Genomic DNA, 26,708 nt, shown 5'->3' with positions numbered 1-26,708 from the left:
ACGTTCGTCGTGCTCAAGCCCGCGCGGGCGCTCCTCTCGCCGCCCCAACCGGAACCCGGAAGTGTGCGCCCGGACGCTTCCGCTTCCGCGCATCCGGCTGCCCAGCTCGTTCCGGCCACACCTCCTCCCGCGCTCTCGCGAGACTTGCCGCGCGGCCCAGCCCGGTCCGCCGCCGCCGCCGCCGCCGCTGCCTTCACGGCGCCGCCGCCGCCGCCGGCCGTGATGGCGTCCGACTCCGACACGGAGGAGCTCTTCTACGACGCGTCCGAGGACGTCGCCCAGCACGGAGGGACCCCGTCGCCGTGAGTCAGCCGGCGCGGGGGCGGGGAAGGGAGGGGAGGCGCAGGATCCGAATCGAAGTCTTGCTCCGGATTAGTTACCCCGGAGGCCGAGCCTGTGGGACCGGGCGCGGCGGCCCCCCTCTCTCCCTCGCCTTTGCTTGGGGAAAGCGGGGCGGAGAGCGCAGCAGGGCGCCCTGCACCCCCAAGGGCCAATCCGGATTGAATCCGGATTGCGCGGAGTCGCCCCTTCAGCCCCGCCTCGGGGTGTCTCTCCCGGCGCTCTTGCCAGTCGGGAAGGGGAGAATTGGGACCCACCTCCAGGGCGTCCAGCCCAGCCCAGCCCAGCGCCGGGGGGAGCCTTAATTCTGATTGGCGTCGATAGGCTAGCCGAGTCGCGCCGCTTTCCTGGCCCCGCTCGCCTGCCAGGGTCTCTCCCTCTCCTCCTCTCCCCCTTCCTGCCGCTTTCCACTGATTCCTGCCTCCCCCTCGCAGGAATTTACCCGTGCGAGGTAAACCTCCCTTCTGCTCCTGAGCCCCGCGGCCAACGGCTGGATTTCCCGCATCTCTTGCGGGCGGCGGGGGTCCTCGCCTCTTGCTGCAGCTTGGCCTCTTCTTCCTTCTTTTCCCCGAAGGAAGAAAAAGCCGCTTACCCCGTTTATCTGCCCCCTCAAGACTCATCTCCTTTGCGGCCCAGCTTGGCGGCGGCAGCAGCAGCAGCAGCAAAATCTCCCTCTGGGGCTTCTTCCAAAAAAGGAGCCCAATTGCCCCCGCTTGCTGCCCCTGGTGTGGCTGCACCCCCCCCCCCGCCCAGCCTTGGGCACCAGCTGGATTGCGCCTCTTCCCCAGGGAAGGAGACGCAAATCACCGTCCCTAGGTGGGACAGGAGCATCCAGCCGCATCTCTTGCAGGAGTAATCAAGCCAGTGAAGGTTTTCTCCTACAGCTTTTCTCCTGTGGGGTGGCTTCCTGGTTCCCTCCTGCTTGCTTTCCATCCCTCTTCTCTTGGCCACTTTGCTCCACAACTGTCTCTCAGTGTTTCTCAACCTCAGCAACTTTTAAGATGTGGGGACTTCAACTCCCAGCATTCCCCAGCCAGCACATCTTAAGTCCACACATCTTAAAAGTTGCTGAGGTTGAGAAACGCTGCTCTAACTTTTCCTTCCTGTCCCGTTTTACCCGCAGAGCTCCCGGTCACCTCTGGGTGCCCCATCCCTCCTGTCCCTTGCCTTTCACACATTCTCTCCTCCCTGGATTCACTTCAAGTGCTACTTGTGGGAAGGCAGACACACCTTGGAGAGGCTCTTCCCAGCATTTGGTTTTCCTCCAAGAGCTTCCTGTTTAATTCCTTACGCTCTTGCTTCTCTTTTTCCTCTGCCTTTTTGCCTGCATTTGAATGTTACACCTCTCTGGACATGAGTCCATCCCCAGAATCTCCCTGTCCTTTCCTTTGGCAAGCAAGCAGCCCACCAAAAGTTTTTATGTTCCTCCTGGTTTCCCTCATGTTTTCTCCAGCCCGGAGTTTTTTTTTCAGGAAGGGCAAGTAAACATGCTCCTTCCCCCTTCTGTTTTTCTCTGTGGGTTATGCTAGACTCAGTTTGTGGTAGCAGGTGATTGGAAAACAGCGTGGTGCTTGGATAATTAACTTCTTGGAGCAAGAGGTTGAGCTGCATGGACTGAGTGAATTAGAATCTCTTTCCCTGCTGCTGGTGGCAGCATGGAGGGCACAGCTCTTGCTGGCTCAAGGATGGGCGCTTGCCTACAACCGGACTTCCCAAAGGAAAGTCGCGTGGTGCTGAATGTTGCAGCCCATGTCAGCCCTCTTCCGCACAGACAGCTGTTTCTTTCAGCCTCAAAATTCCACAGTGCATGAGAGGAGGAATGATTCATATTTGTTTTCATGAATCAGATTTGAAGTCAGCATTTTTTCTCTCCAGCCAAAAATTTCTTAAACCAAATTAGAGCAGTAAGATGCACTTTTTAAAAACTAAAAGCAAAGCACGTTGTAACTCTGGCTAGTTCTTTCATGTGCCTTTCCTTATCTTAGACTTGAGAACTTGCAACACAATTTGCTGCTGATTATGCTCCTCCTAGAAGTAGTGCGGCTCATTTCTGGCCACGTCTCTTTCTTGTGAAAATGAATACGGTAGAGAGAAAAGGACATGAAAAAGTGTTTCCATTTTCTTGTGCTATCTTAAGAAGGAGGTTCTATGTTTTAGATGAATTGGTCCAAAAAAAAAAAGACAGACTGATTTTTTTCTAAAAGGCACTACTTAAAAGACGTTTGGGTATGTTTATAGAATTGTTATAACTTGTAATTTTTAGTTTAACACCCAGTTTCAAACACTTCAGCTTGTTTAGTTAAAGCTGAGTCTGTGTACATGATGTAGCCAGAAGCTTTATGGGTCACTTGTGAGGAGATTTGGGTGTTTAATTTGAATAGGCGGGATATATACTAAGTGAATGTGTGGTCTGTGCATGTTGGCCTTGTTGGGTAAACCAAGTAGGAATCACAACCAGATGAGCTAATTCTACTTGATTATAAAGTTACATTAACAGCATCCCGCCGTCTCCTTTACAGCCCGGGAAACTAAGGAGGGTCCCTTCTGAGCCTCTTGCCCCACCCACTGTCCAGCTGCAGGCTATGCCCTCCCTTATCTGACCATTCCCTAGGCGGCATCTCATTACAATGCATGACACATGGTTCCATGATTTTATCATTCTGAATGATAAAATCGTGGATTATGTAATGAGTTTGAGAGGAAAGGTTCTGCTAATATGGCAGTCATTTTATCTGTGTTTACAGTGCCTGATCCAATTTTACTTTTTGGCAGAGAAGGGCTCCCAAAGCAGCTTGTGTCTGAATCTGTACAAAGATGCAATAAGTAGAGATAAAAAGTCATATCTTCCTGTCTATGGCAAGTAATCATCTGATTTCCAGGCCTTTCCCTTTATTTAGCAGAGTATAAAGAAGTACAGAAGGAATTGGGTTGGTTAACAGCAGATTTTCCAGGCTCTGCAAGAAGAACATGGGAATTGCCTTGTACCATGTCAGACTAACTCAATATGATCTATATGAAGATGGTAGCAACCCTCAGGTAGGAGATGTCCTTAAAGATGGTAGGGAATGAATCTGGGATGTTCTTTGTGCAAAGCATATGTTTGATCCCTTTTTGTAGTCCAGACCTGGGATGATGGACAGATGGCCAACCCATAGAAGCCGTTTAGATGGTGATCACTGGATCTTACAGTTGGAGAGAGAGTCCAAGTTTCAAGTTCTTTCCTCCAGAGGAAGAGGGCAGCAAGAGGGACAGGTAGACTAAGGAAGCTCCATTTGCAGGAGAAATGCCAGGACCATGGCAACACAGGTCCCCTTCCTCACTGTTGTCCTTGGTTACCTATGGCAAGAAAGAATGACTTCCAGATAACTAAGGTAGACCGCTTTTCTTAATTGGCAGGGGATTGAATATTTTCCTTTCCAAATGACCTAAAACAGCTAGACTAAAATATTTCTTCTGGGAATTTGAAGTATAGGAGCATTGACTGGAACAGCCCATTGGCAGTAGTAGAAGTGACTATAGGACCATCAGCTCTTAATTACGCATGTTCATTGGCTAATTTGCCTCTCCCAACCTGGATTTTAACTCCCAAGATTCCCAGACAGTTCACTTTCTCAGAAAAGTCTCATACATCCGCTGCTTACCAAAAGGGAACATGTAAAGTGTGTGCATGGGGAAGGGTTCCTGTCATTCTTAACTCTCTTATTATGTGCCTTAATAAAATGTAGGCTGTAGGTCTGGATTGTATAACATCAAACTGAGAGGACAGAACGCAAATAAATGCAGACTCTGCAGAGAGTTGAACTGCTGGTGGTTTGGGGGGCATGTTGGCGTCACATTTGCCTTGAAGCAGTTCCTGCTGGCATCAAATTTTGTTTCCTGATCATGCCCTGCAGGAGCCCTGGTGGTCTTAGGCGGCAGAAGGAGCGGGCACTGAAAAGTCTGCCTTTGTTTTCTGAAGAACAAGACCGCCCCTCCCTTGCCCTTTGCCTTCATGAACTGCCTGGGATCCCGGATGCCAGGATGGAGGCAGGACCACTGGAGAGGCTGCCAGACTTGCTTCAGAGCGGCCCGAATCACACGTAGGCAAGAGGGTTGGGGGTCTGTTTCGGCTTCTCTTTTCAGAGGTTCCTTTGAATTAGAAGCACCATGAAGAGGAGTCAACAGACAATGCAACTGGAGGTGTTCTTTCAGTAGACGATTTTTACAATAAATACTTACTGCATTTTAAACTTATATAAAGGTAGGGTTGGTTTGTGCAATATGCATTGCATAAAAGCATATTGCAGCAACAACCAGAAGCTCTCAAAAGCCACAAGAGGAGCCGAGACCCAGCAGTTCTGGCCTGGTGTTCTGAGGGACTCGAGAGCTTTTCCTTCCGTTCTTTGTCAGAGTGAATCTGCCAGGTTCCCATCCACTCAAAGTGCCTTTCTGAGTTATACAAGCACTTGGGAGCCACTTCTGACATGGATCTAAAAGGGAGGACAGGTTGCAAAGAAGGAAAAAATACAACACAAACTTGCAGTTATAATTGAGTGAGTTAATGGGCCACCGTAAAGCTGTACCAACCTGACCCTCCCTCCCCCCCATCATATTTCTGAACATATTTATAAATATGGGTCAAAGGAGTTTGGGGTGAATGAGGGATCTTCAGATAGGATCCGGTCGGTCCTTGGTTGCCGCAGAGAGTTTGGCCCTTTGAGTCTGAATCTGGGAGAGTTCGGGCAAGCCAACGTAGTCAAGGAGATTTGCCTTCCGAGGGGATTTTTTTCACTGCTTCTCTGCAAGAAAAGTACCTTTTCTTCTTCTGCAAAGAACTGACGCACAAGAAGCATTGTTTGCGGTTGTGATTTTGTCTGAACGACACACAGCGAGGTCTGGTTTTAATCTGCCCGTTATGCATCTTCCTTAAATAAGTCATCTGACCAAAGGTTGGCATCTGTGTTTAACGAGGTGTGGGTGTTTGAACTTTGGGTGTAAGAAGTTGCAAAAGGAAGCTCTGTAGTGAGGTTGGCGAGAGAGGGCCCAGTGCTGAATGAAGTGGAGTTGTTGGCACTGATAGAAATTAGATGAATGTTATAAAATACATAGTATCTCACTACGTAGTCTTAGCAAATCACCTGTGTAGCGGCTGACACCGTGCAAAATATTTTGTGTGTCTTCTTACTTAGAGGTTACTTGCTGCAGGGAGAAAGAGAGATGTTAAGAGCCCCCACAGTTTAAATGTTTTCATCTTGTTCTCCAGATGAGATGAGACCTAATTGTGGAAGTGAAACCATTCAAAGAGCAGAATAACTGATTGATACATTTAAAGGTTTCTTTTATCATTAAACATAAAGTCAGTTGCATGACAGCTACATTAGCCATCCCCAACCTGGTGCCCACTGGATGTCTTAGACTACATCTCCTAAGACCCCAGCTAGGCTTGGGCGTGCCTTGGCTGATGGGTGCTGTAATCCAGTCCGTTGGATGGGCTTCTGAAGCCAGTGCCTGGAGAGCTTATAAATAGGAGGAAGCTTCTGTTCCAGCTCACCCAGACCTCCCCTGGAGGAAGAAACAAGTATCACCACTGTGATAGTTGTGCTTTCTCTGTGGGGTCATGAAGTCCATTTTGGGGCTTCATCATCAGATCTCGGAGATATTTTCTCACACTTCACAGGTAGGAAACCCAGACTGATGCGTGTATTTCTTGGGAAAGCTGCCTTTGCATTTGGGACTCAGAAGAACAGCGGACTTGGTACATCTTTTTCACAGTTGGCAGGCATCTGAGGAGCAGCTCATCCAGATTCTGTGGGCCATCAAATGGATGCTGTCACTGAGACAGCAAGAGGCAGACGCTGCTTCTGAATGTTCCCCCATTCAGAAATGGAAGGCGGGGGGCATTAGAGAGAGAAACATATTGGATGGGAATTTAGTGTTCTGATTTTCTTTTGCAAGATCATTTTTATTGAACAGAGCTTTGAAAAACATTGTGCAGACTGGACTACTGTATTCTTGTGTGTGTGTGTGTGTGTGTGCAAAAGCCTCTCTATTTTGCTAAAGAAGCTGTTCATATGACAACCATGATAGTTCAATGGTTATGGTCTTGGACAAGGAATTGAGGGCTTCTGGTTTAAGTCTACCCTGAGATAACGTGTATGTACTGGATAACTTTGAGTCTTTCTCTGGCTCAACCTTCCTCACAGAGCAGATAGAGAACAAGGTTGTATTTTTTCTGATTGCATTTTTGCATCCCTCATTGTTTTTGGAAGAGTCACTTTGGTAACTTGCAATTTCAGCCAGTTGAAAAATTAATCTGGTGAAGGGCCTCCTCTCTCATTTAATGACCCGGAAGTCAACCTTTCTGAGGAATCCCTCCTTAGAACAGGTCTCAGATCCACTTTGGTCACCCGCCTTGCTCAGGTCTCCTTTGTAGCAACGATTACCCTCAGTGCTCAGAAAAACTCCCCCCTCTTGGTTGTCCTCTCTGCTGGAAAGGAGCAGGATGTCCTTATGCCTCCTTGTGCACAAGTATACCCTTCAGCGTGGATCATGAGACGCCTATTGCTGCTTTTCCCAAAGAAGCTGAGAGAAATACAATCTCTGAAATAGCTTTTTATGGTCAGAAGACCTCATCCTGTGCCAAGAGATGAGGTCTGTGATTTACAGAACACTGCATTGCTGCACATCTTCTCTCATCCCAGAGGTTAGGATGGCATTAGGCTTGGTCAACTCTTGTGTCCCAGTGGCGTTTGGCAGGTACTTGGAACAGATGGCCATCAGAAGTCTGTCTTGGCCTTGGGTCCTCCTAACACAGTGCAGAGAAGGGTAGAAATTCTGCATTCAGAGGCTACACGGTTCCATTCCCAACGGGAGAAGGAAGCAATGGGGCCGGCTTTGTCTGTGACCCTGGGAAGTGTCAGCCAGCTAGGATGGACACAGCACAGGACTCAGGAAAAACCAGGGGCTTCTGTTCCTACAATCAGGTTTTGAGCAAAGATGCAAGCAAATGACTTGCCTTCGGGGGGTGTCTCAACTGGGACTCCCGATGGAAGGCTACCATTTCAGCAGGTTGCAGAGAAAGCTTGTCCCTGTTGACCAACAAGCATTTCAAATTACTCTCAGCTGCTGAAGAAGCTAAAATAGTTGGGCACTCTTGAGCTTCTTTGGGGTTCTGGCCTAAGAGGATCCATAACGGTAGAAAACCTGACCGAGAAAATCCAATGAATAACAGGGCATTTGGGCTTGGGGTCCCCACAGTGGGCAGGTCATGGAGTGAACCCTGCATTAATTGGAGGCAGCAGGCAGCCTTCATAACAATGTGCCCAGGTCTTCCACGGGCTGGCATAGGCTGGGCCATCAGGAGCCGTGTCACTTAAAGTGCAGAAGGGCGGGAGAAGGGATCTTGGAATTCTTAAATGGCTGGTGGGTGTTTACCCTTCTGTCTTATCTGGTCCATGTGTTTGTCTGTTTTTCTCCAATAGGTCACCAACCAAAGTCATTGGGCCGTCGGTACTGAAGGTGCGTCTCTTTGTGTCAATGTTTGTGCCATGCAGCGTCTACATCTTGAGGGCAGCCAGGTCATCTCAGTCTGAAGGCATCAGAACTACAGACCCTAGGTAGACAGGGCCAAACACAGAGAGGAAGCCACATGTTCTTCCCTTACATCTGTTAACGGGTGTGATTCAGTCTCCCCAACCAGATGCCCTCCGGCCTGCTGACTAGGGGGGTGAGAGGAGCTGTGGTTGGGGGCCCTGTGTTGTGCGTGCCTGTTCCAGCACCTTTGACGTTGCCTTAGACTCAGCCTGATGGGAATGGAAAGAGCCTCAGCTGGACCCAGCCACCCTTTGCTGCGTTCCAGTATCAGGTCCCGGGAGGAGCAGAGCTCCATGTTAAAAAGAAATCTGGCTGACTCAGGAATATTTGGGGAAGGGGCAGTCAGCGTCTGGTTAATAGTGCTCAGCACTCACGGAAGTGAGTGGTTTGGCTTGGCTGCTGCAGGCAGGTTCCTATTTCTGCTTTGTGATTTCCTGCTCCGCAGGTGCCTTAGTGTGATGTGAGATAAAGCTAGAGCATTCCTCTTTGCAGAACCTTCAATTGCGCGAAAGCAAGCGCTAAAATTAGAGCATCAAGGTGGAACTGCACCTTCCCACACAGCCAATTAATATGCAGCCACTGCAGGCAGCAGCAGCAGCACCACCACCACCAAAAGCTGGCAATTATTATTCAGTAGGCCAGGATCTGTGTGCCTTGGGGGTCAGGGAAGTGGGGGGCAGAACCCAAGTCTCTCTGGTGCAAAAGGCTGGAGATGGTGTTGGGCTGTTTCTCCAAGGCAGCCTCGTCCGAGCCCCGTGAGTTAGCGCTCAAGAATAAAAGCTGCTCTGTTTAAAGGCCTCAAGCTTCCCCCTTCCAAAATTGTCCAAGGCAGCTTAAAAGGAAATACCAAAACATCAAAAGCATCTGATGAAGATCAGAAGATTGCACCAACAGATGTAGTCAGTGGCTCTACCTTCCCAGTGGTGATAGGATCGTCTGGATCGGGTTGGTCGTCCACGGGGTTGTGGAACTAAAGCGACAGCAAGCTTTGCAGCCGCTGCCCACCCAAATCCACCACTGAGGCCCAGTGCAGAACTAGCACTTGGCACCTGGCATCTTTTGGGATGCCTGGGCCCTGGCAGTTCTCTAGTGATGCCAGATGGTACCCCATACCCTCTTAAGGTCTGCTCTGCTCGTCTGCTGCTGGTAACTCTCCCCCGCTATCCCCCATGAAAGAACGGGCTAATAAAGTGGGATCAGCCATCCCATGGAAGGTACTGCATAGAGCCTCCGTTCTTATCTGCCCTTGGATCCCAGATGCAGCCTGCTTTCAGTTTTCTGAGAAAATGCAGCCGATGCCAAGATATTTAGGGGCAACCCACCTGCTTCTAGTAATTCAGCATTATCAACGTCAGTCTCCTCCAACCTGGTCCCTCCGCCTGGGTATAGGCAGCAGTTCTCCTCACCCCAGACAGCCCAACCATCCGGGCTCAGGTTCTTGCAGCCTCCTTTGCTGAGGCCTGATTATCTGCGATCCTGTTTTCCAGGAGCTGGGCGGAAGTTCTCTGGTGGCTGACCATGAAGGAAAAAGTCTGGACATCAAGCAAGATGACCCCAGAGAGGTTTGTTCTGCGGGACCTGAAAATACCCACCAAGGGATGACAAAGGGCTGTTGAGTGGCTTTTCTCAGCAACTTATGGAAAAGCTGTTTCACTTTTGCCACCTCTTGAGCCTTGTGGTTGAAATGGTTTATGTTTTGTTTTGCAGTACTTTTTTCAGAATAAGATGTGCTGAAGAGAGAAAAGATAAAAAGCTGTTGTGTTCTGAAAGGGTTTAGGGAAACTAGATCTGTGCCTTATTTTGGGGTCTGCCAAGTGGGTACAGGGATCAAAATCATTAAGCTGCTGATGTTACAATGCGGCTGTTGTTAAGCTAAAGATTTCTTAAGGTTTTATGTCTCCAGAGTGTAGTTTGAAGCATGTGCTTTTGTCTCTATTATTAATCTATACTTATTTATAGATAAATCTGAACCCCCCATTAAAAATGGAATCAGCAGAATAAAATGTAAATATAACAAGAATAAAGAATTAAAGGAAGTGTGGGCTGCACTCCTGGATTTTCATGGTGGTCCCCATCCAAGTGCCAAACAGCTCTGATTCGGCTTAGCTTTTTTCAAGGTCAGCCAAAGTTGCCTGGGGTTGTTGCCTGCTGTGGCTGCGCCTATCCTGATTTACTATAAATCTTTTCTTTTCAAAAAAGGCAATTTGGTCTATTTAGAAAAGAGTTCCAGTGTCTCCCCAATACTGGATGCTTGCGATAGGAGGTTTCTTTCAAGGTTGAACCCTGTGTGGTAAACCCACATGCATGCTTTGTTGAGCCCCTCTGAGGCTGGTGGCCGGCCTCCCGGCGACCCCCAGGGAGTCCAGCTAAAACGGCCCTTTCTTGGGAGGAGGAGAACAAGCGTCCGGAGCTGTGATGCCACGGCTGCTTTTGGTGGGGGGAGGCTGGCGTGCCTCCCTCATGAAAGTTGCCCTTGGGTTTGTCCGGGTGATGCTGCTTGCCTGAAACGGCCCCTTCTGGAAATGTGCTAGGAACGTCCCCAGTGAGCGCCAGCCTTGCTTGGGAATTTGCTGATTGTGCGGTGCCTTTGTTTGCTCTTTAGATCATTGACAATATCATAGAAGAAAGCCAGAAAGCCCACCAGCTTGAGGATGGCCCCTTGGCTCTCCCGAAAAAGGAACTGACCAACCCCTCGTCACACGCGAACGCTTGGATTTCTGGAGCAGATCTCCTCCATCACATTCCCGAACTCCTGATTGCGGAAGCCACGCCGCAAGGGCCTCGTGAAGCCCCTGCCGGTCTGGCCAACGGGGTGGCGTCCCCGGAGGCCCCGCCGCCTCCCAGCAGCGAGGGGGCAGATCACCCCAAAGGGGAAGATGCTGCCGTCTCCGCAGGAAGCCCAGGCGAGAGCCAAGGGCGGAAAGCAGCAGCCGGAGGAGACCAGCCAGAGGAGGAGAGTGACGAAGTGGCCGACCTGAGGCAGGCAGACGGATTTGACCAGGCGCCACCCTCGGATCTCTTGCCTCCCCAAGGCGGCTCAGCCGCTGACGAGATGCCTCCAGCCAAACCCCCCCGGCAGCTCACTGCGGAGCCGGACATCGTCGCCAGCACAAAGAAATCTGGCCCGGCCCGGCCTCCCCCTCCCACGGGACTCCCACCCCCCAGGCCCCCGCCCCCGGCCCGGCCCGCCCCCCCACCAAGGAAGAAAAAAAGCGACTTGGAAATCGAGACCAGCAAGATCCCCAGCCTGGAAGGCAAGTCTCCGATTCCAGAACTGGCTCGCAAAATCCTTCCTGGCGCCTCCCTGTCGATCGTATTCCCTTCAACTTTCCTGTTCTTTCCACAGTTCCTCGGGAGCCTTTTTCCCTGGGGGGCCTTCTGTCTCCAAACGCCTCCCTGGACTCCATAGCCAAAGACTCACAGCCTTCCCTGGACTTGGCGAGCGCAACCAGCGGAGACAAGATTGTCACGGCTCAGGTGAGCAAATGGCCCTTGCGGGGCAAAGGGGTGAGGAGAGATTGGCGAAAGCAGATGTTTGGGTTTGGGGAAAAGGATGTGCTGCCTTGGAGAGTGGGGCGGGGTCACCCAATTACAGGGCGGCCTCTTAGAATCCCCCCTCGCATTAGTAGTTCCTTGCATGTAGACAGCCAGCACTTCAGGGGAAAAGCTGGCAGCTGTCCAGCTGAAGCAGCTGCTATTTTGGGGCGCTCAGCTGGATCCAGGAATACCTGCTTGTTTGGCACACACTGTATTTTATTTGCGTTTAGGGGTCACCATACAGTGTTCTAATCCAGAGATGTGTTTTCCCGTCGTGCAATCCTGTGCATATTCTCAGAAGTCAGTCCCCGGGTAGTCAGGGGTGCTCGCTCCATAGAAAGTCTGTGAAGGGTTGCAGACTCTTGGCTTTCTCTTTGGCGCCGGGTGCGGAAGTAGGTCGTGACAACGCCCTGAGCATCGGTTGTCACTCCCAGGAAGCCCCATTTCTGGTTTCTTGGTGTGGGATCTGCCTCGACCCTCTCGGCAGCCCCGCAGGGTAGGTGGATTGGTGCCTTCCTTCTCTTTCATTTTTGGGTTTAAGCAGACACTCCTCCTGTCATTGCAGGAAAATGGGAAATCGGCAGATGGCCAGGTGGTGTCGAGTGAAGTGATCGGACCCCAGAGACCCAGATCGAACTCGGGCAGAGAACTCACCGATGAGGTACTGCTTGTCCCCTTCACTGGTTGTCTTTGCGGATCGGAGGATCTTGTGCCCCCCCACCCCACTGGCTGGCATTGGGCGTTAGGTAGGGCTGCTCCCAGCCGTTCCCTCCACAGAGCTGAGCTGCGCTGAGCTGCGTCCCGTCCCATGGCCTCAGAGCAGCTGGGAGCCACTTTGGGCCAAAGAGACCGGCTCTTAACTGGTGCAAAAGATGCCCTCCTTTCACAACAGGGGTGTTCGGTGTCTGACCGCCTCCCAAGGCAGGGGCTCCAGCTTGCCCCTTTGCTGCTCCTTGATCTGAATCCATTTCTAGCACTCGACTGCAGCCATGGTAGGTTCCAGAAGGCCAAGGCTTGCCGTTTGTCTCTCCGGTCCTTCCCATAGGAGATCTTGGCGAGTGTCATGATCAAGAACCTGGACACGGGAGAGGAGATACCCCTGAGTTTGGCCGAGGAAAAGCTGCCCACAGGCATTAATCCCCTGACGCTGCATATCATGCGGCGGACAAAGGAATACGTCAGGTAAGAAGCCAGCGCGGGAATCTCCTGCGTTGCTCCAGATGTGCCCTTCCAATTTCTCTTGCGTGCACTGCTCAGCAGCTGCCCCTTGAGCATGAATGGAGGTGCAGGGAGAGCACATGAGCCACAGAGATGCTCTTTGGAGCTCCTGGCCCTGTTCACCACAGTGCCGTCTGCGCCTCCAGAGGCTGAGTCTAGCGCACCACAGGCAAGGCAGTCTTTTCTCTGTGACGCCACCGAAAGTTTGGATCTTCAGCCACTAACTTTGAACCTCCTTGGTTTTGCATAGTAACGACGGGGCCCAGTCGGACGATGAAGACAAAATGCAGTTGCAGCAGAGTGACACCGACGGGGGTCGCTTGAAACAGAAAACGTGAGGCTGCAGCTTCTTAGGGAGTTCTTTCTTTGTTTTAGCGCGGCTTGGGGGAACATCGTGACTCACACCTAGATTTGTGCTGACAGAAACAGTTTCAGCACGCAAACCAGATACCTGCTTTCAGGAACATTTATCTATCCCGGTCTTTGTCCTCTATCTCAGAGAGTTCTGGAAAGTCCCCCAATTTTCTCAAGGATGTGAGGAGTCCTGTCTGGCTCACCAGCCAGACCTCTCTCCAAAACCTGCAAGTCCTTGCCCCCACATTTTCCAAAACAGCAAAACAGGACAGGGTTCCAGAGCAGTCACGGACTCGTCCCATTGCAGAGAAGTCAGACTTCAAGGTTTTTAGTCCTAATCCTGCCAAAGTTAGCTGTGCCCCATAAATGCCTCAGCCCGAGCATGTCCGTCAAATGACTGAACGGGCACTTGTGGAGTCAGGAATGTTGCAGAGGTGGGGTGAGCTTGGGGGTGCCAGCATTAGTCAGTTCCTGCATTCCCAGCTTTAGTGTTTCTGGGCATTCAGCAACGGGCTTTTTCTGAATACTCAGAGAGGGGTTGCAGTGAGAAAAAGAGAGTGCGAAGAAGTTGGGCAAAAGAAAGATCAAACGGCTGCTTCAGGCCTGCCCTCAGGTTTTGGCCGTGCTCCATCCCCTTTCTGTGCAGCTGTTAAATAACCCGCTCCCCAAAAAGCCCCTAGGTGCAAATAATTTCATGTTGGACTTGCTCTCTTGTAGCTTTTCCCTGTTTTCCTATAAGCTGCTTGGGATTCTGGATGCTGGGATAGAAGATCGAATGAAGAGCGTTTTGACCTGCAGCCCCCCCGCCCCCAGCAAAGGCCTGCGAGCCTTGAGCTGTCTCTGAAATGAGCGTAGCTGTCAGAGATCTTTGCTAGCAGGAACAGGTTGCAAAGGAGTTTTTGTTTCTATGTATTTTGAAGGACGCAACTGAAAAAATTCTTGGGCAAATCGGTCAAGAGGGCCCGGCATCTGGCCGAAGAGTACGGAGAGCGTGCCGTCAATAAAGTGAAGAGTGTCCGAGACGAAGGTGGGTGGGGCAGAGTGTCCGAGATTGCCCCCTGCTCCAAAAGGGGACGGTGTTGTATGGGCGGTGTTGTGCTGCCTTTGCTCCTGGCGATCCAGATCCCAAACTCATCCAGTGGTGCCACTGGTTCATAGCTTTGGCCCTCCCAGCTACCACGCAGAGGAAACCATCTTACCCAAAGTCTGTCACAATGACCGAAATACAGCTGCAAGTGTCCACCACGGGTTTTGCAGGCCAAAGGCCCCATGTCCCCTCTTGGCATTTCCAGGTCAAAACGGGATCCAAGGACAGGGAAAAGGCCGTTCCCCTTGGTGAAGAACAACTTTCATGCCCATCTCACCGTCACTTTGCATCAGAAAGTGCCGTGTGAAGGCAGAATCATGGGTTTTTTGGTAGAAGGAGGGTTTTCACCATTGCTGGTCTTCAGGCGTAACTCTGGAGGCCGTAACTGTGGGAACACAGAGAGGAAGGGGCTCTGATCCTCGACTGTTTCCTCAGTCTTCCATACCGATCAAGACGACCCGTCGTCGAGCGACGATGAAGGGATGCCCTACACCCGGCCCGTGAAATTCAAAGCCGCGCACGGCTTCAAGGGTCCATACGACTTCGAGCAAGTGAAAGTTGTGCAGGATCTCAGTGGGGAGCACATGGTGAGGTGCAGCACTCGTGGCCGTGGCTCGTGTTGTTTCTCCCGTGGCCCGGCTGGAGGGAGGGGGGGTGTCATCCTTTAGTGCAGCGCTCATTCACCAGGATGGCCGTTTCTCTGGCTTCTGACAGGGGGCCGTCTGGACCATGAAGTTTTCACACTGCGGCCGGCTGCTCGCCTCGGCGGGCCAGGACAACCTCGTGAGGATTTGGGTGCTGAAGACGGCCTTTGACTATTTCAATAACATGCGGATGAAGTACAACACCGAAGGTGCCGCCCTCTTCTGCCAGGCCCCTTCCTTGGCAGCGAGGAAGCTGGCCTGCGTGGCTGGAGCAGCAAGTGGGTGGTTCTCTCGAGAAGCCCCTCTCAGCTGGTTTCCTGTCTTGCTTTTCAGGCCGCGTGTCCCCCTCCCCATCTCAAGAGAGCCTGAACTCAGCCAAGTCAGATAACGATATGGGGGTGAGTCTTGCGGCCTTGCCTGCAAGGTTGGGGGCCTCCCTGAAGCTTTCCGTCCCTGGACTGTGTGTCCTCCGCCCCTTCACCCTTCCGACAGCTCTTCGCAGCCCCCGCGGTAGCCCTCATGTTCATCAGCTTTGCAGCTGGTGCTGGAGTTCAGGGTCTGCATGTCTGAAGGGGATTTGAGTTAAAGAAAAGAAGAAGAGAAATCTCTTCTTCCCAGACAACAGGGAATTCATGCTGCTCTCGTAGTGTGACTTTGGATTTGAAATCTGGAAGTAATTAAATGTTTTTAGGCTGCCTGAATCAGCTAGCTTAATCGCTGCTTTTGAGAACCTTATTTAAAGATAAGGTTGATCCTGTGTATTCTCCGTGAGAATTCTGTGTGTGTAAGAAAGGAGATATGGGAGAGCTTAAAACTCGCATCAGTCATACACCGCTTGATGAGTATGAGGGTGGTTTGTGCATTTTCCCTGTTTGCTTTCATTGGGGACCTCAGTTGGCTTCCAGAGGGTTGCGCCCAAGCGTCCTCCTCTTGGTGACGCAGCAGCGTCAGGCAGCTGGTTCAGAATCAGTCCCCCACTTCTCTCTCAAAATGGGTTTCTAGCCCTGATTGCTTGCAGGGAGGAATGGCTTTAAAATGTACCGCTGCTTCCCTAGTCCAGATGTGGAGGGCTCAAATCAGTTTTCCTTGGCGGGGACGATTAGGAATTGAGGGGCTTGATGTCCCCCGCATCTGAAAGCACCAGGTTGCTGCTCTACCTGCCCACATGCAGGAAAAGGTGATGGGATGTAACTGGTTGGGATCCTCTGTTCATTCATGTGTATCTGCTTTTCAGGTTTGTAGTGGGACCGACGAGGACCCTGATGACAAAAGCACACCGTTTCGGCAGCGGCCATTCTGCAAATACAAAGGGCACACAGCAGATCTCCTGGATTTGTCCTGGTCTAAAGTAAGGGGTTTCATTTCCTGTTGCTGCTTATGTTTTAAAGTAGCCATGATCTCACGTGCACTGGGAATTGTATTTAGCCATTGCACGGCCCTTCCCCAAAACAGCCAGCAAGCAGCATAAAATGCTGACAGGGCACCCTCCCTTTTTACCAAACAAGGGGGGAGAGATCAGTAACATTAAACTGTGGTTTACCTCAAACCCTGATTACTTTGGGGATTCCAAAAACAGATCTGCATGCTCCTTTCTCAATTATCAGCCCAGTTATTGGTGCCCGTGAAGTATTATTTTGCTCCTGTATTTCTTTTGCTGGAATAACCACAAGCATTAAGGGCCATCTCCTCCGCTCAGAACACTAAGGCTCCTTCTGTAGTTTGGACACCACAGAAATCACGGGTGCCGTTTGGTTCCTGTTCCGCAGAATTACTTCCTGCTCTCTTCATCCATGGATAAGACAGTCCGGCTCTGGCATATATCCCGGCGGGAATGCCTGTGTTGTTTTCAGCACATCGATTTTGTCACTGCAATTGCCTTCCATCCCAGGGTAAGTGGCCGTGGCCTGTTTCTTAATTTTGCAGTAAATTTTCAACACGGTTTGCATGGAAAGTGGGTTTACATGCCTTGTGGGGCGGGGGGGGGGGGGGAACCAGCATGCCCAGTGCACAGTTGAGGACAGGGGTTGATGATCTCAAGCATCTTCAGTTGTCTTGGAGCAGAGTTGGCCCAAGGATCGTCCTCTGGCAGGTGCCCAGCGTAGCTGCATCTTCCCGATCATTGTCCCGGTTCCGAGTTGAAAGGGCTAATTCCTTCTGGCGTCCCCTGCCCCTTTTAGGATGACAGATACTTCTTAAGCGGCTCGCTGGATGGCAAGCTTCGACTCTGGAACATTCCTGACAAAAAGGTGGCACTCTGGAATGAAGTGGATGGGCAAACCAAGCTGATTACAGCCGCAAACTTTTGCCAGAATGGCAAATACGCCGTGATCGGCACCTACGACGGCCGGTGTATCTTCTATGACACAGAGGTGAGCCCCGCGGACCCCATCTTGGCCTGCGTTCCCGATCAGTGTCCAGAAGCAAGCCCCTTCCAGCTCCCCATCCCTTTTTCCTTGAGATCTCCACAGGGCCCAACTCCATTTCAGTTGTGGCGCTCTTCTGCAGCTCGGTGCACCTGGGAAATTTCCTTTGCCCTTTGCTTCTCTCTAGCATCTGAAGTATCATACCCAGATCCACGTGCGGTCAACTAGAGGACGGAATCGAGTTGGGAGGAAGATCACTGGGATCGAGCCCTTGCCGGGAGAAAACAAGGTAGCAGCAGGCCATGCTGTGGTCTCTCAGGATTTGGCTCCGTGGGGGTTGGGGCTTTATGTGGGGCGGCATGGGTGGTGTCAGGTCGTATGCCTGCTGGCAGGTTTAGCCAGGAAAGGGAATATGGCCAGGAGTCACGGCCTCTCTCCCTTCTTAAGACCAGCTGGTTTGTGAGAGAGGCTGCTGTTGGCTTCCTGAGGACCAACCAGGCCATGCTCCAGGACAATGCCACCTTGACCTGGGGAGACTGTCCCTCCCGGTCCTCGATAGTTAGCCCTATCCAAATTTTTCCCTCTAGAGAAGAAGCTGCAAACGGAATTAGGCAAGGTGACAGTCGTAACATTAAGCCACAGAAGCAACTCTTCTGTTGGTCTTAATAAAATTTTAAGTTAAAGGCCACGTGTTAAACTGTGCTGTAAGCTAAAAATAACAGGGCCGCTTAGTAAACCCATCACCGAGTCTTGTAGGTCAGTTACAGGAGGGCCTTTAAGCATGTGCAGAGAGCCTTGCTTTCCCCACCAGCAACTTCCAGGCATTTGGCACGGGGGGGGGGAGAAGGAGTGGTGTTGGATTGGCCTACTTGTGTCATACAGATCCATCTCCATTTGCTGTGAGAAATTAGAATAAAGTTGACTGCATCCATTGGTTTTTATTTTTTAAAAAATTAAGAAGTTGGATGATAAGTAAACCCCATGACTTCCCAAAATAATTCAGACCACAGATCTGACGACGCGTATTGCAGCACTTAAAACGCAGGTTGATCTGAGCGCACCTGGCTCTCATCCCAGGCGCGGCGCAGGAGAGCATCTGCCGGCCTGGCTCAAAACGTGCCGCCCCTGACTGAAAATGCCGACTTCCCTTGCTAGATCCTCGTGACCTCCAACGACTCGCGAATCCGGCTGTACGATCTGCGGGACTTGTCTCTCTCGATGAAGTACAAGGGCTACGTCAACAGCAGCAGCCAAATCAAAGCCAGCTTCAGGTGAAGAAGAGCTCCTGGGTGGAAGGGCAGGAAAAACGTGTCATAAACGCAAAGCCTGGGACCGCTCATGCTGCCGAGGCTTCTCTTGGGGCGGGGGTGCAGAGGAGAACTCGATCTGGAAACAAAGGTGTCTCCTTTCTCCGCTTCCAGCCACGACTTCACGTACATTGTCAGCGGCTCGGAAGATAAGTACGTTTACATCTGGAGCACCTACCACGACCTGAGCAAATTCTCTTCCGTCAGGAGAGATCGCAACGATTTCTGGGAGGGGGTCAAAGGTAAAGTGCACGCACACACCCCCCTCGGGCCCTTGAATTTGCTCTGGGAAGGGTGGATTTTAGCTATCCGAGGCAGTTGGTCTAGGACAAGAGGAAGTAGCTGGCAGATCACAGTCCGGGGCCCTCAAGAAACACGTTGCAAACATCAGCTTGTACAACCCAGAGCTGGAACCAGGGGTGTGTTTGGGGGTGCAGGAGCTGAAACATTTTTTGTGAATTGTTTGTGAGTTTTCGCGAGAAAACACCTCTAAACACTCAAAACACCTCTAAGTTGCCCTCAGGGTCAGAAGCTTTCCAGGATGATGTACACGATAAAATCCCCATATCAAAGAGTAAAACAGCAGAAATCTCTCCATCATAATCGCTGCTGCGGGTTCTCCCGTTGAGATGGGCCCACGCACACTGCACCTGCAGAGGAAGAACATTCTCTTTCCCTGCGTTTCCTTCAGAGAATGGGTCCTGACGGGCTGTCTTCTCTTTCTAGCGCACAATGCTGTTGTCACCTCAGCCATTTTCGCCCCGAACCCCAGCTTGATGGTATCCTCCGAAACAGCTGAGAAGCCCCCGGCCGAAAGCAAAAGCGAAGATTCGGTGTCTGCAGACCCCATTCCTTCCGGTAGGTGTTGGGTGTCCAGGACTGCCTTCCCCGGCCTGGGGTCCTCCGGGGGGGGGTTCCAAGCCCCAGAATTCCCAGTTAGCAGCACCAAGGCCTTCGGGGAAGCTCACACAAATGTAATCTGGATGCATGTGGCCACGGAGCCCCCACAGCTCCTCCAGTTACAGTGACAGACAACAGGCTGCACGCTTCCCTGTCCTTTGGAAGCGAGCAGAACTCAGAACTCAAATGGGCTTGGCGTGGTTGTGGTGGGGAGAAAGAAAATCTCACTGAAATACCCCTCCAGAGTCTGAGGAGGGGAATGGAAAATCTGGCCATGCACCCTTCCCTCCCCCCGATTTTGCCTAATCCGCAGCACGGCGCAGCCTTTGCATTTCCTTTGCATTTCCCTGGCCCTCCTCTCGGGGCCTGTCGCTCTTCCGGCTCTTTCCCTTCTCTCCGGTTCCTGGCCTCTGACCCCGAGCCGAATTTGGGGCTTGGGTGGGGCGCTCGGAAGGGGGCCTGGGTCCCTTTTGCCACGGGCCGCCTGTTTCCTGGCCCTCTTCTCTAACTGCCGCTTCTGTCCTTTAAGGAGCCTTGAAGGCGGACCACGCGGAGGTCCTTCTCTCAGCTGATTTTACTGGAGCCATCAAAGTCTTTATCAACAAAAAGAAAAACCTGTCTTGAATCGTCAGTAACTCAGAAGCATCTCGATAATGGTACCTGGGTGTGAATCACGTGCTTGGTGGAGCAGAGTGTAATCTAGCGCTGGAGGCTGGCTTAGTTTTAAATCCTTTCGTTTAAAGCTGCTCTACTGGACCTCCCGAAGAAGCATCATCTGAACTCTTAAGCCCCCTCCCCGTCCCCACTGCTTTTAGATTAGAAAGGGAAGGGCACCAGTAGCGTCGCTCGGAAAAAAAGAGCGCGAGCGAGAGCGAGAGCGAGCCTTGCCATTTCTGAATAATTCTGCTGCTAAATAATGCGCCGGATGCAGGACTCTGCACCCAATGCGATATTTCCACGTGGAGGTGTCCCTTTGGGGTCTCCCACGAACAATTACGCAGGGGTGAAGACTTATTTGATTCGGTGGTGCCCAGGTGGGGGTAGAAGCCCTTCATTTGCAGGTGCACAAAGCAAATGCCGTCTCTGCCCAGAATTCTGTCCCCGGTGAGGCGGGTCTGTGTCCCGGCTTCTCTCAGTGAGCTGCATTAGTGGCCAGACCCCTCCTCTTCTGCGAGATCCTCCTTTGGACTCTCCCCCCCAGCCCCTGGATGGATTAGCGGCAACCTCGTATCCGTGTTTTATAACGTGGACTTCTGTGGTCTTCTCACTGTTGTGCACTCGAGTCTGTTCTCTTCCTTTTTTTTTTTTTTTTTTGCACACCGGAGCACAATATTTCTATGAAGAGTTTCTCATTCCTTACTCCCGGGCACAGGGATATCCGCTCACTTTAAAGCGACTGAAGCTGCATTAGGAACAATTCTTATATTTTACAACGATGTAAAATAAACTGTTTACACATTTTTAAAATGTTGTAGTTTTAAGTTTTTCTGTTTTTGTTTTTGTTACCCTGTTCAGAGCTAAAACTGAATGGAAAGGCTTTGTAAATATTTGTAAAGCAAGACCAATGACGCAACGATTTGCGGGGCTGAAGCCCGCAAAGGGTTGTCGATGGTGTGTCATTAAAGCGGGTCGCAGTGAGAGAAGCGCCGGTGTCCGAGTCTTCTTTGCCCGCGGGCGGAGCGGCGGGGAGTCCGTCGCTCGGCCGCGCCGTCCGTCCCCCTCCCTCCCTCCCTCCCTCCCTCGCGGGGCTTCTGCCCCGACCCCGACCCCGGCAGCAGGTGCCCCGCCCCGCCCCGGGCGCTGCCGCTCGCGCCCCCTGCGCGCGCGGGGGCCGGGGCTGGCGCGATCCCGGGCGGGGCGGGGCGGGGCGGCGGCGCGCGCGGCGGGCGGGCGGGCAGGCAGGCAGGCAGGGGGCGCTCGGAGCCCGCCGCCCGGGACGCGGCGCCTCCCTCCCGGCCGGCTGCGCGGACGCGGCCCGCCCGCCCGGGCGCCTGAGAGCGGCGGCGCCGGCATGGCCGCGGCGGAGGTGCGCAAGTTCACGAAGCGGCTGAGCAAGCCGGGCACGGCGGCCGAGCTGCGGCACAGCGTCTCCGAGGCGGTGCGGGGCTCGCCGGCGCCGGTGAGTCGGGGGCGGGCGCCGAGGGGAGGGGAGGGGAGGGGAGGGGAGGGGGCGGCCCGGCGCGGCCCCGGGAAGAAAGGCCGCCGCGCCGCGCCGCGCCGTGGGAAGCGCGGGCCCCCTCCGACCCCCGCGGCGCTTCCGGGCCCGGCGGTTTCTTCCTTCCAAGAAGCCCCCCGGCCCCGTCTCCAGGTCTGGGGCGGCCTGGCGGGCATCCAGGGGCCCGCCAGATGTTCCGGGGAGCCTCCCCGTCCCGGAAGCTGTCGGAACCCGCGACCGGCCCGCGTGCACGGGCAGCAGCGCCCGGCGGGGGTCCCCGCTCCGTCGCCGCCCCCGCGTCCGGCCTCCCCGCAGCATCCCTGCCGCCCGCGGAAAGTTCGTCTCTCAGCGGGATCGGGGAGCCGGGCGGGGCGCTCCGGGGGCGCCCCCAGAGGCCCGCCGCCCTTGCGCCCGCCCGGCCCCGGCCCCGGCCCCGGCCCCGGCCCGGCAGGGCACCCGCTCCTTGCTGGCGCGGGCGGCCGACTGCCGAAGCAGAGCGTCTGGCTGCGCCCGGGGCAGCGGCTGCCGGGGCGGCCCGTCTCCAGGCGCGTGGCGGCGGGCCCCTCGCGGAAGGGAAGCGGGGAAGTGGGAGGCAGCCCGAGCCGCCCGCCGGAGCGCCCGCGAAGGGTGGCGGGTCCTTTCCGAAGCACCCGGAGCAGAACTCGAACTCGAACCAGGAGCAGCAGGAAAAAGGCCCTGCAGGGATGCCAAAGGGCGTGCAGCAGTCTTGGCTTTTTCTAGGAACTGCCGGCCCTTTTTCCCTTTGTCAGAAGGACCGGGGATACGTGTGCAAGAGAAGGTCCCGCTCTGGGGTTTGTAAAAGGGACGGGGGCACGGATTTGGCCCCCCAACCTTTCGGCTGTAAAAGAGCCAGCTCTCCTCATCTCGCAAGAGAAGAACCTGCAGCTTGTGCGGAGAGTATCTGGCGTCTTTGGCGACGCGTCAGTGGCCTGGCTCGGCTCCGGGGCGGCCCCGAACAGGGGCAGAGAGCCAGGGGGCAGGATGTGCAAGAAACTCCTTTCGAGGGAGGGTTGTATAAATTTAGGCCCCGCTTCGTGGGAGTTCAGCAAAGCTAAGCTTAGGTTTGAGCCCGACTCTTGTCGTGGCGGGGCAGTGGCTCGCAGGCTTGACTTGGGGTTCAGGCGGAGCCTCCCCGGCCTTGCGCTCTGCCCCTCTGCCCCCCCGCCCCACAAAACCATCTGAAAACAACAGATGGCTCGCCAAGAACTTGGCCGCCTTAGTAGCTGTGATCGATAAGTCTGTCATCTGGGGACTTCTCCAAAACTGCATCGAGTGCTTTTGGACGAATTGTCCCTCGCGCTCCTGAGGGAGAGGGCGCGTTTTGAACGTAGTTTAGTTAAACAAACCGAAAACAACTGAAACGAAGGGAGTGGCTGGCCTGGTCGCTCGCACCGGTGCAAAGTACGTCCCGCCTTTTATTTAAACCGGCTCTTTTCGCAGTGCACGCGAAGCAGTCGAACTCAGATCCGAGCGCGGTCTAAAACTGTGTTTCACACTTGGCAACTTTAAGAAGAGTGAACTTCAACTCCCAGAATTCCCCAGCCAGCATGGTGGCTCCTTAGGCTCCCTTCTCAGCTTAAGCGATGGGCTCTGGCTCCCATTGGGAAAGACCAGAGGCCTCGCCCGCTTCCAGCAGCCGGAGGGAACGTCTGCTGTGTTGCGGGGAGCCTACGGGAGAGAGATCATATCTGGGGTGCAGTTTGTCTTGTTTTCCGTGACCTCTTGTGAAAGAGGCGTGGCAGGTTTTGAAAACAGATGCTTGCACTGCCTGTTAGCCGCAGGGATGAGCTTACACACACACATGTGCACGGGGTTTGGGACTTGGGGATCTGAACGTGCAGTCGAGCCTGTGTGTGGAATGTGGCTGTGGCTTTTGTTCTCAGGTTTTTTATATGGTTCTGTGTGTTTTAAGATGGGATTTCGTCCCTTTTGCAGTTTTTAATTGTTGTAAGCCGCCCAGGGTCATTCCATTGAAGGGGGCAGTGATATACATCAAAATAATGAATAAATTTTCTGGCACTGCCCCTATTTCTGGAACAGGAAGAAACGCCCACTGTTTCCGTTCGATGACTCCATTTCTTTGGCTCCTTGCCTTTCCTCGATATCGCTTTCCAACTTTCTCTTCTGACCTGAATTTGGCCTTTTGCAGATTTTGGATGAAAAGCTTTCCTCCCTTTGCACAGGAGCAAGCGAGTATAAAGATTTTTCTGGAGTTTCCAATGTAAAGAACCTTCTTTTGCCTGGGGAATTGAGGCAAGTTATTTCCCCTCCTGTTCAGAAGAAACGGCTGGTCTGCCTGCTTTCAGATGCTCCCCGTCCCAGCTAAGGCTGGCATGATTTTCTGTTTACGAAACCGCTCCTGACCCATTATCTTGGCTGTAACCCGTAATACCCTATTAAGGAGCAGAAGGGAAAGCAGGATTGCTCAACCTGGAGCCTTGAAAGAAAAGTCCTGGCACGCATATTTTCAGTGTTGGGACGTGGGGTTCTAGCCACCCTTCTCCTCATGGCAGACAAGAACACGTGGGTATGTGATGACCCGGGAACAAAGGCCCAGAGAAAGCTCATTTGGATGGCCCAAGACTTGGATTCCTCGAGTCAGGGCCAAAGGGCTGATTACCTTTACAGCTTCCCTCGTTTGGCTCCTATCGCAGCATGTGCAAAGGATCTGCGTCTGCCTCTTGAATTAGGTGGTTCACAGAATGCGTCATGCGCTGGAACGGTTCTTGTATGATGGAGCAAGGAAACTTCTCTTGGAAGGTGTTTCTTTCCATGAGCAACCTGTCCTCGTGAGGACACCCTTAGTTTCCTCCGTGATGACTCCTCTCGCCTTCTGATCGAGAGGCCCACTTTGTGCATCCCCTTCAGCTGTTAGACAGGGTACATGTGCTGCTTAGTTTACGTTGTTACTCTGTTGGGTAAGAAACTTTTGTTTTATGGAAATGTTCATTATGGACAATAATCAAGTCCAGCTGCTCTGACCCTAAGTGACAGCCACTGTCCCGTCTTCCGCAACCAGGGCCAAGGATGTTGGGATGATGGCCATAGCTCAGGGTCAGAGCACTTATATTGCCCACAGAGAGACCCAGATTTGATTCCACGGTCCCCAGGGGCGGGGGGGGACTGTAGTTGGTGTTGGTTCTTGTGGAGAGCATCACTCAAGAGGGACCAGTGGTTTGACATGGATCCCACTTTGGGAAGGAGGATTTATAAGAGCGAGGGAGCTCGGAGGCAAGTGTCCCCCTGCCCCCGGCCTTGAAAGTGACCAGGTGACCAAGGCATCTGGTTCTCTTCCTATCTCACTGAGCTGATGGAAGGAGAACATATGACCACAGCTACTCATGTGCCCAGAATCACTTACCAGGCCCTGAACTGAGGAAGACTAACCTGGTCTTGTCTTTATGTTGTGAATGGATTCTGTCATTATTTTGACTCTCCCCGCTGCATTTGTTCTGGGTAAAAGGTTCAAACCCAAGGCGGGGTGGGGGGGCTTGGTCTGCTTTGCATTCTACAAAGCATAGAATGATTCCAATACCTATTAGCCCAGAACCCAGGGGCAAGGAAGCAGAAAGAGGGACTGGGCATCTGGGAGGACGGGCTCAGACCAGGAGTGTGTGATCAGGAGTAGAATATGGGTCAGGATCACACCTTTCCACCAAACCCCACTCCTGGTGGCCTTCTTTTCAACCCTCTAATTTAACCGGGCAGGGCTTGGGTTGAGTTCCAGTTACCAGTTTGGGAGATAAGAGGCACTTCCTGACCTGTTATGGATCTCTGGTGGATCCCAATTCCCTTTTTGCTCATCCCTGGTTTGAATATCCTTCCCCACACCATATCTGGAGAGAAATCCATGGACTGCTAATAGATTTGGTTCAAGCTCTTCTCCGCTTTGATTAAAATCTCGGCCATCGAGGCAGAAGTGGGGAAAATGGGGAGGGTGTCTGGGCATTGCATGATGAGTCTGGGGTGCTCTTGAGGAAACCAAGTCATTGGAATCCCGTTGCATGTTTTTAAGGCCTTTAGATGATGGGGCCCGGTGAGAGGATAACCATAACCGTTCAGAACCGTGATGGCAAAGGAGGTGTTAATTGGCACTGAATTGGAATTAATTCAATGGGAAGCAGTTGATGTGATGACCTCAGCTGAATTTAAAAAGTGGCTGCTTTTGTCATGCAAAATGCCTGGGTTTGGAGGGGCCCTGGCGACTGACAAGATTTGGGGGAGGGGGCAGCTGCTGCTGGCCTGTAGTTCTTTGGACCCACATTGGGAGAGGCCAGATGGTGACCTGGGAAGGCCGCTGGGGGGGGGCTCCTCTCAGGCGCGAGCCAGTCTCAAGGTGGGGAGCAGGAGTTGGCTATGAAGGGACCAGGAGGAAACGGTCTGTGCTCCTCCTCCTCTCCTCTAGATTTGCTCTTGTCTTGCTTCTCCCTTCCTTCCTTCCTTCCTTCCTTCCTTCCTTCCTTCCTTCCTTCCTTCCTTCCTTCCTTCCCCATCTCAAGGCAGTAAACGTGTCTTTGTGCAGAGAGCTTCTCTCTCTCCTGTTTGGAAAGCCACCCTAACCAGGAGCCATTTCCTTACTGTGGAGCAGAGGGGCCCCCACAAATAGCGTCCCATGTACGCTATTCCTTCTGCTCTGTTTTCGCTATTTTGTGCGGATTGAAGACTAGACCTTGCAAGGTTTCCCCGAATGGGTTTATTTTGAGCCCCGCTGAGGATAAACACATTATTAAAATAAAGGCAGGTTTGTTTATTTCGATTAAAAAAGGCTCGTTTTCCTCTGCTGGAGCCTTCTCGAGGGTATGTCGCATTACTCATCTGTGACCAAATACCGCCCAGTTACAATGATTAGCTAAGCCAATGGCAGCCCAAGGAGACTGCGGGCCTGTCATGACATCACAGCAGGTCAGCCAATGGCATCAGGAGGAGATTCTGCCGGCAGAAACATGGCCTGTTTTTCTGATAGTTCCTGTTTGCATCCAAGTTAAGGAAGAGTCTCCTCCTCCTCCTCCTGCACATGATGACATTTCGTGGAACAATTCCTTGGTTGGAGGTGCAAAAGTTGTCGCCGATTGCCTCCAGCTAGGATTTTGCACGTAGCGTGAATGCATCCACAGAGTAGTGAGCTCACACAGCTTCTGGCAGCCTTTCTTTTCACCAGTGCAAATTGGGGAGCCTACAACCCCTTGATTTTCTGCTTTGTTTTGAGGTCAT

General features: G+C 52.7%; 2 protein-coding genes across 3 annotated transcripts in view; both read left to right on the top strand.

Annotated features, from left to right (window-relative positions):
• The first annotated feature begins 130 nt into the window (after positions 1–130).
• Positions 131–20,959, top strand: WDR44 (WD repeat domain 44). The gene is made up of 20 exons (XM_088151518.1): positions 131–302; positions 7,800–7,836; positions 9,399–9,473; positions 10,514–11,165; positions 11,258–11,388; positions 12,014–12,109; positions 12,494–12,630; positions 12,917–13,000; positions 13,941–14,047; positions 14,543–14,694; positions 14,822–14,960; positions 15,085–15,149; positions 15,986–16,099; positions 16,518–16,640; positions 16,929–17,120; positions 17,302–17,403; positions 18,270–18,385; positions 18,536–18,663; positions 19,148–19,279; positions 19,851–20,959. Exons 1-20 carry the CDS (start codon positions 223–225, stop codon positions 19,943–19,945), a joined length of 2,757 nt encoding a protein of 918 aa, XP_088007644.1. The 5' UTR covers positions 131–222; the 3' UTR covers positions 19,946–20,959.
• Positions 20,960–21,209: 250 nt separating this feature from the next.
• DOCK11 (dedicator of cytokinesis 11) overlaps positions 21,210–26,708 on the top strand; it is a 67,867-nt gene continuing 62,368 nt past the window's right edge. The window contains exon 1 of one of the 2 annotated variants that reach the window (XM_088151694.1): positions 21,210–21,440. In XM_088151694.1, the coding sequence (XP_088007820.1) occupies positions 21,333–21,440 (108 nt within the window). In that variant the 5' untranslated portion in view covers positions 21,210–21,332. The remainder of the gene's footprint in view (positions 21,441–26,708) is intronic. The other variant, XM_088151693.1, reaches the window with a different exon arrangement.

The sequence above is a fragment of the Python bivittatus genome, unplaced genomic scaffold, assembly GCF_059951505.1.
Source record: "Python bivittatus isolate LINGU-HERP-01145 unplaced genomic scaffold, Pbiv_v1 ctg000670_np1212, whole genome shotgun sequence".
NCBI classification, from domain to species: Eukaryota; Metazoa; Chordata; class Lepidosauria; order Squamata; family Pythonidae; genus Python; species Python bivittatus.
This window is presented reverse-complemented; position numbering and strand designations above follow the sequence as displayed.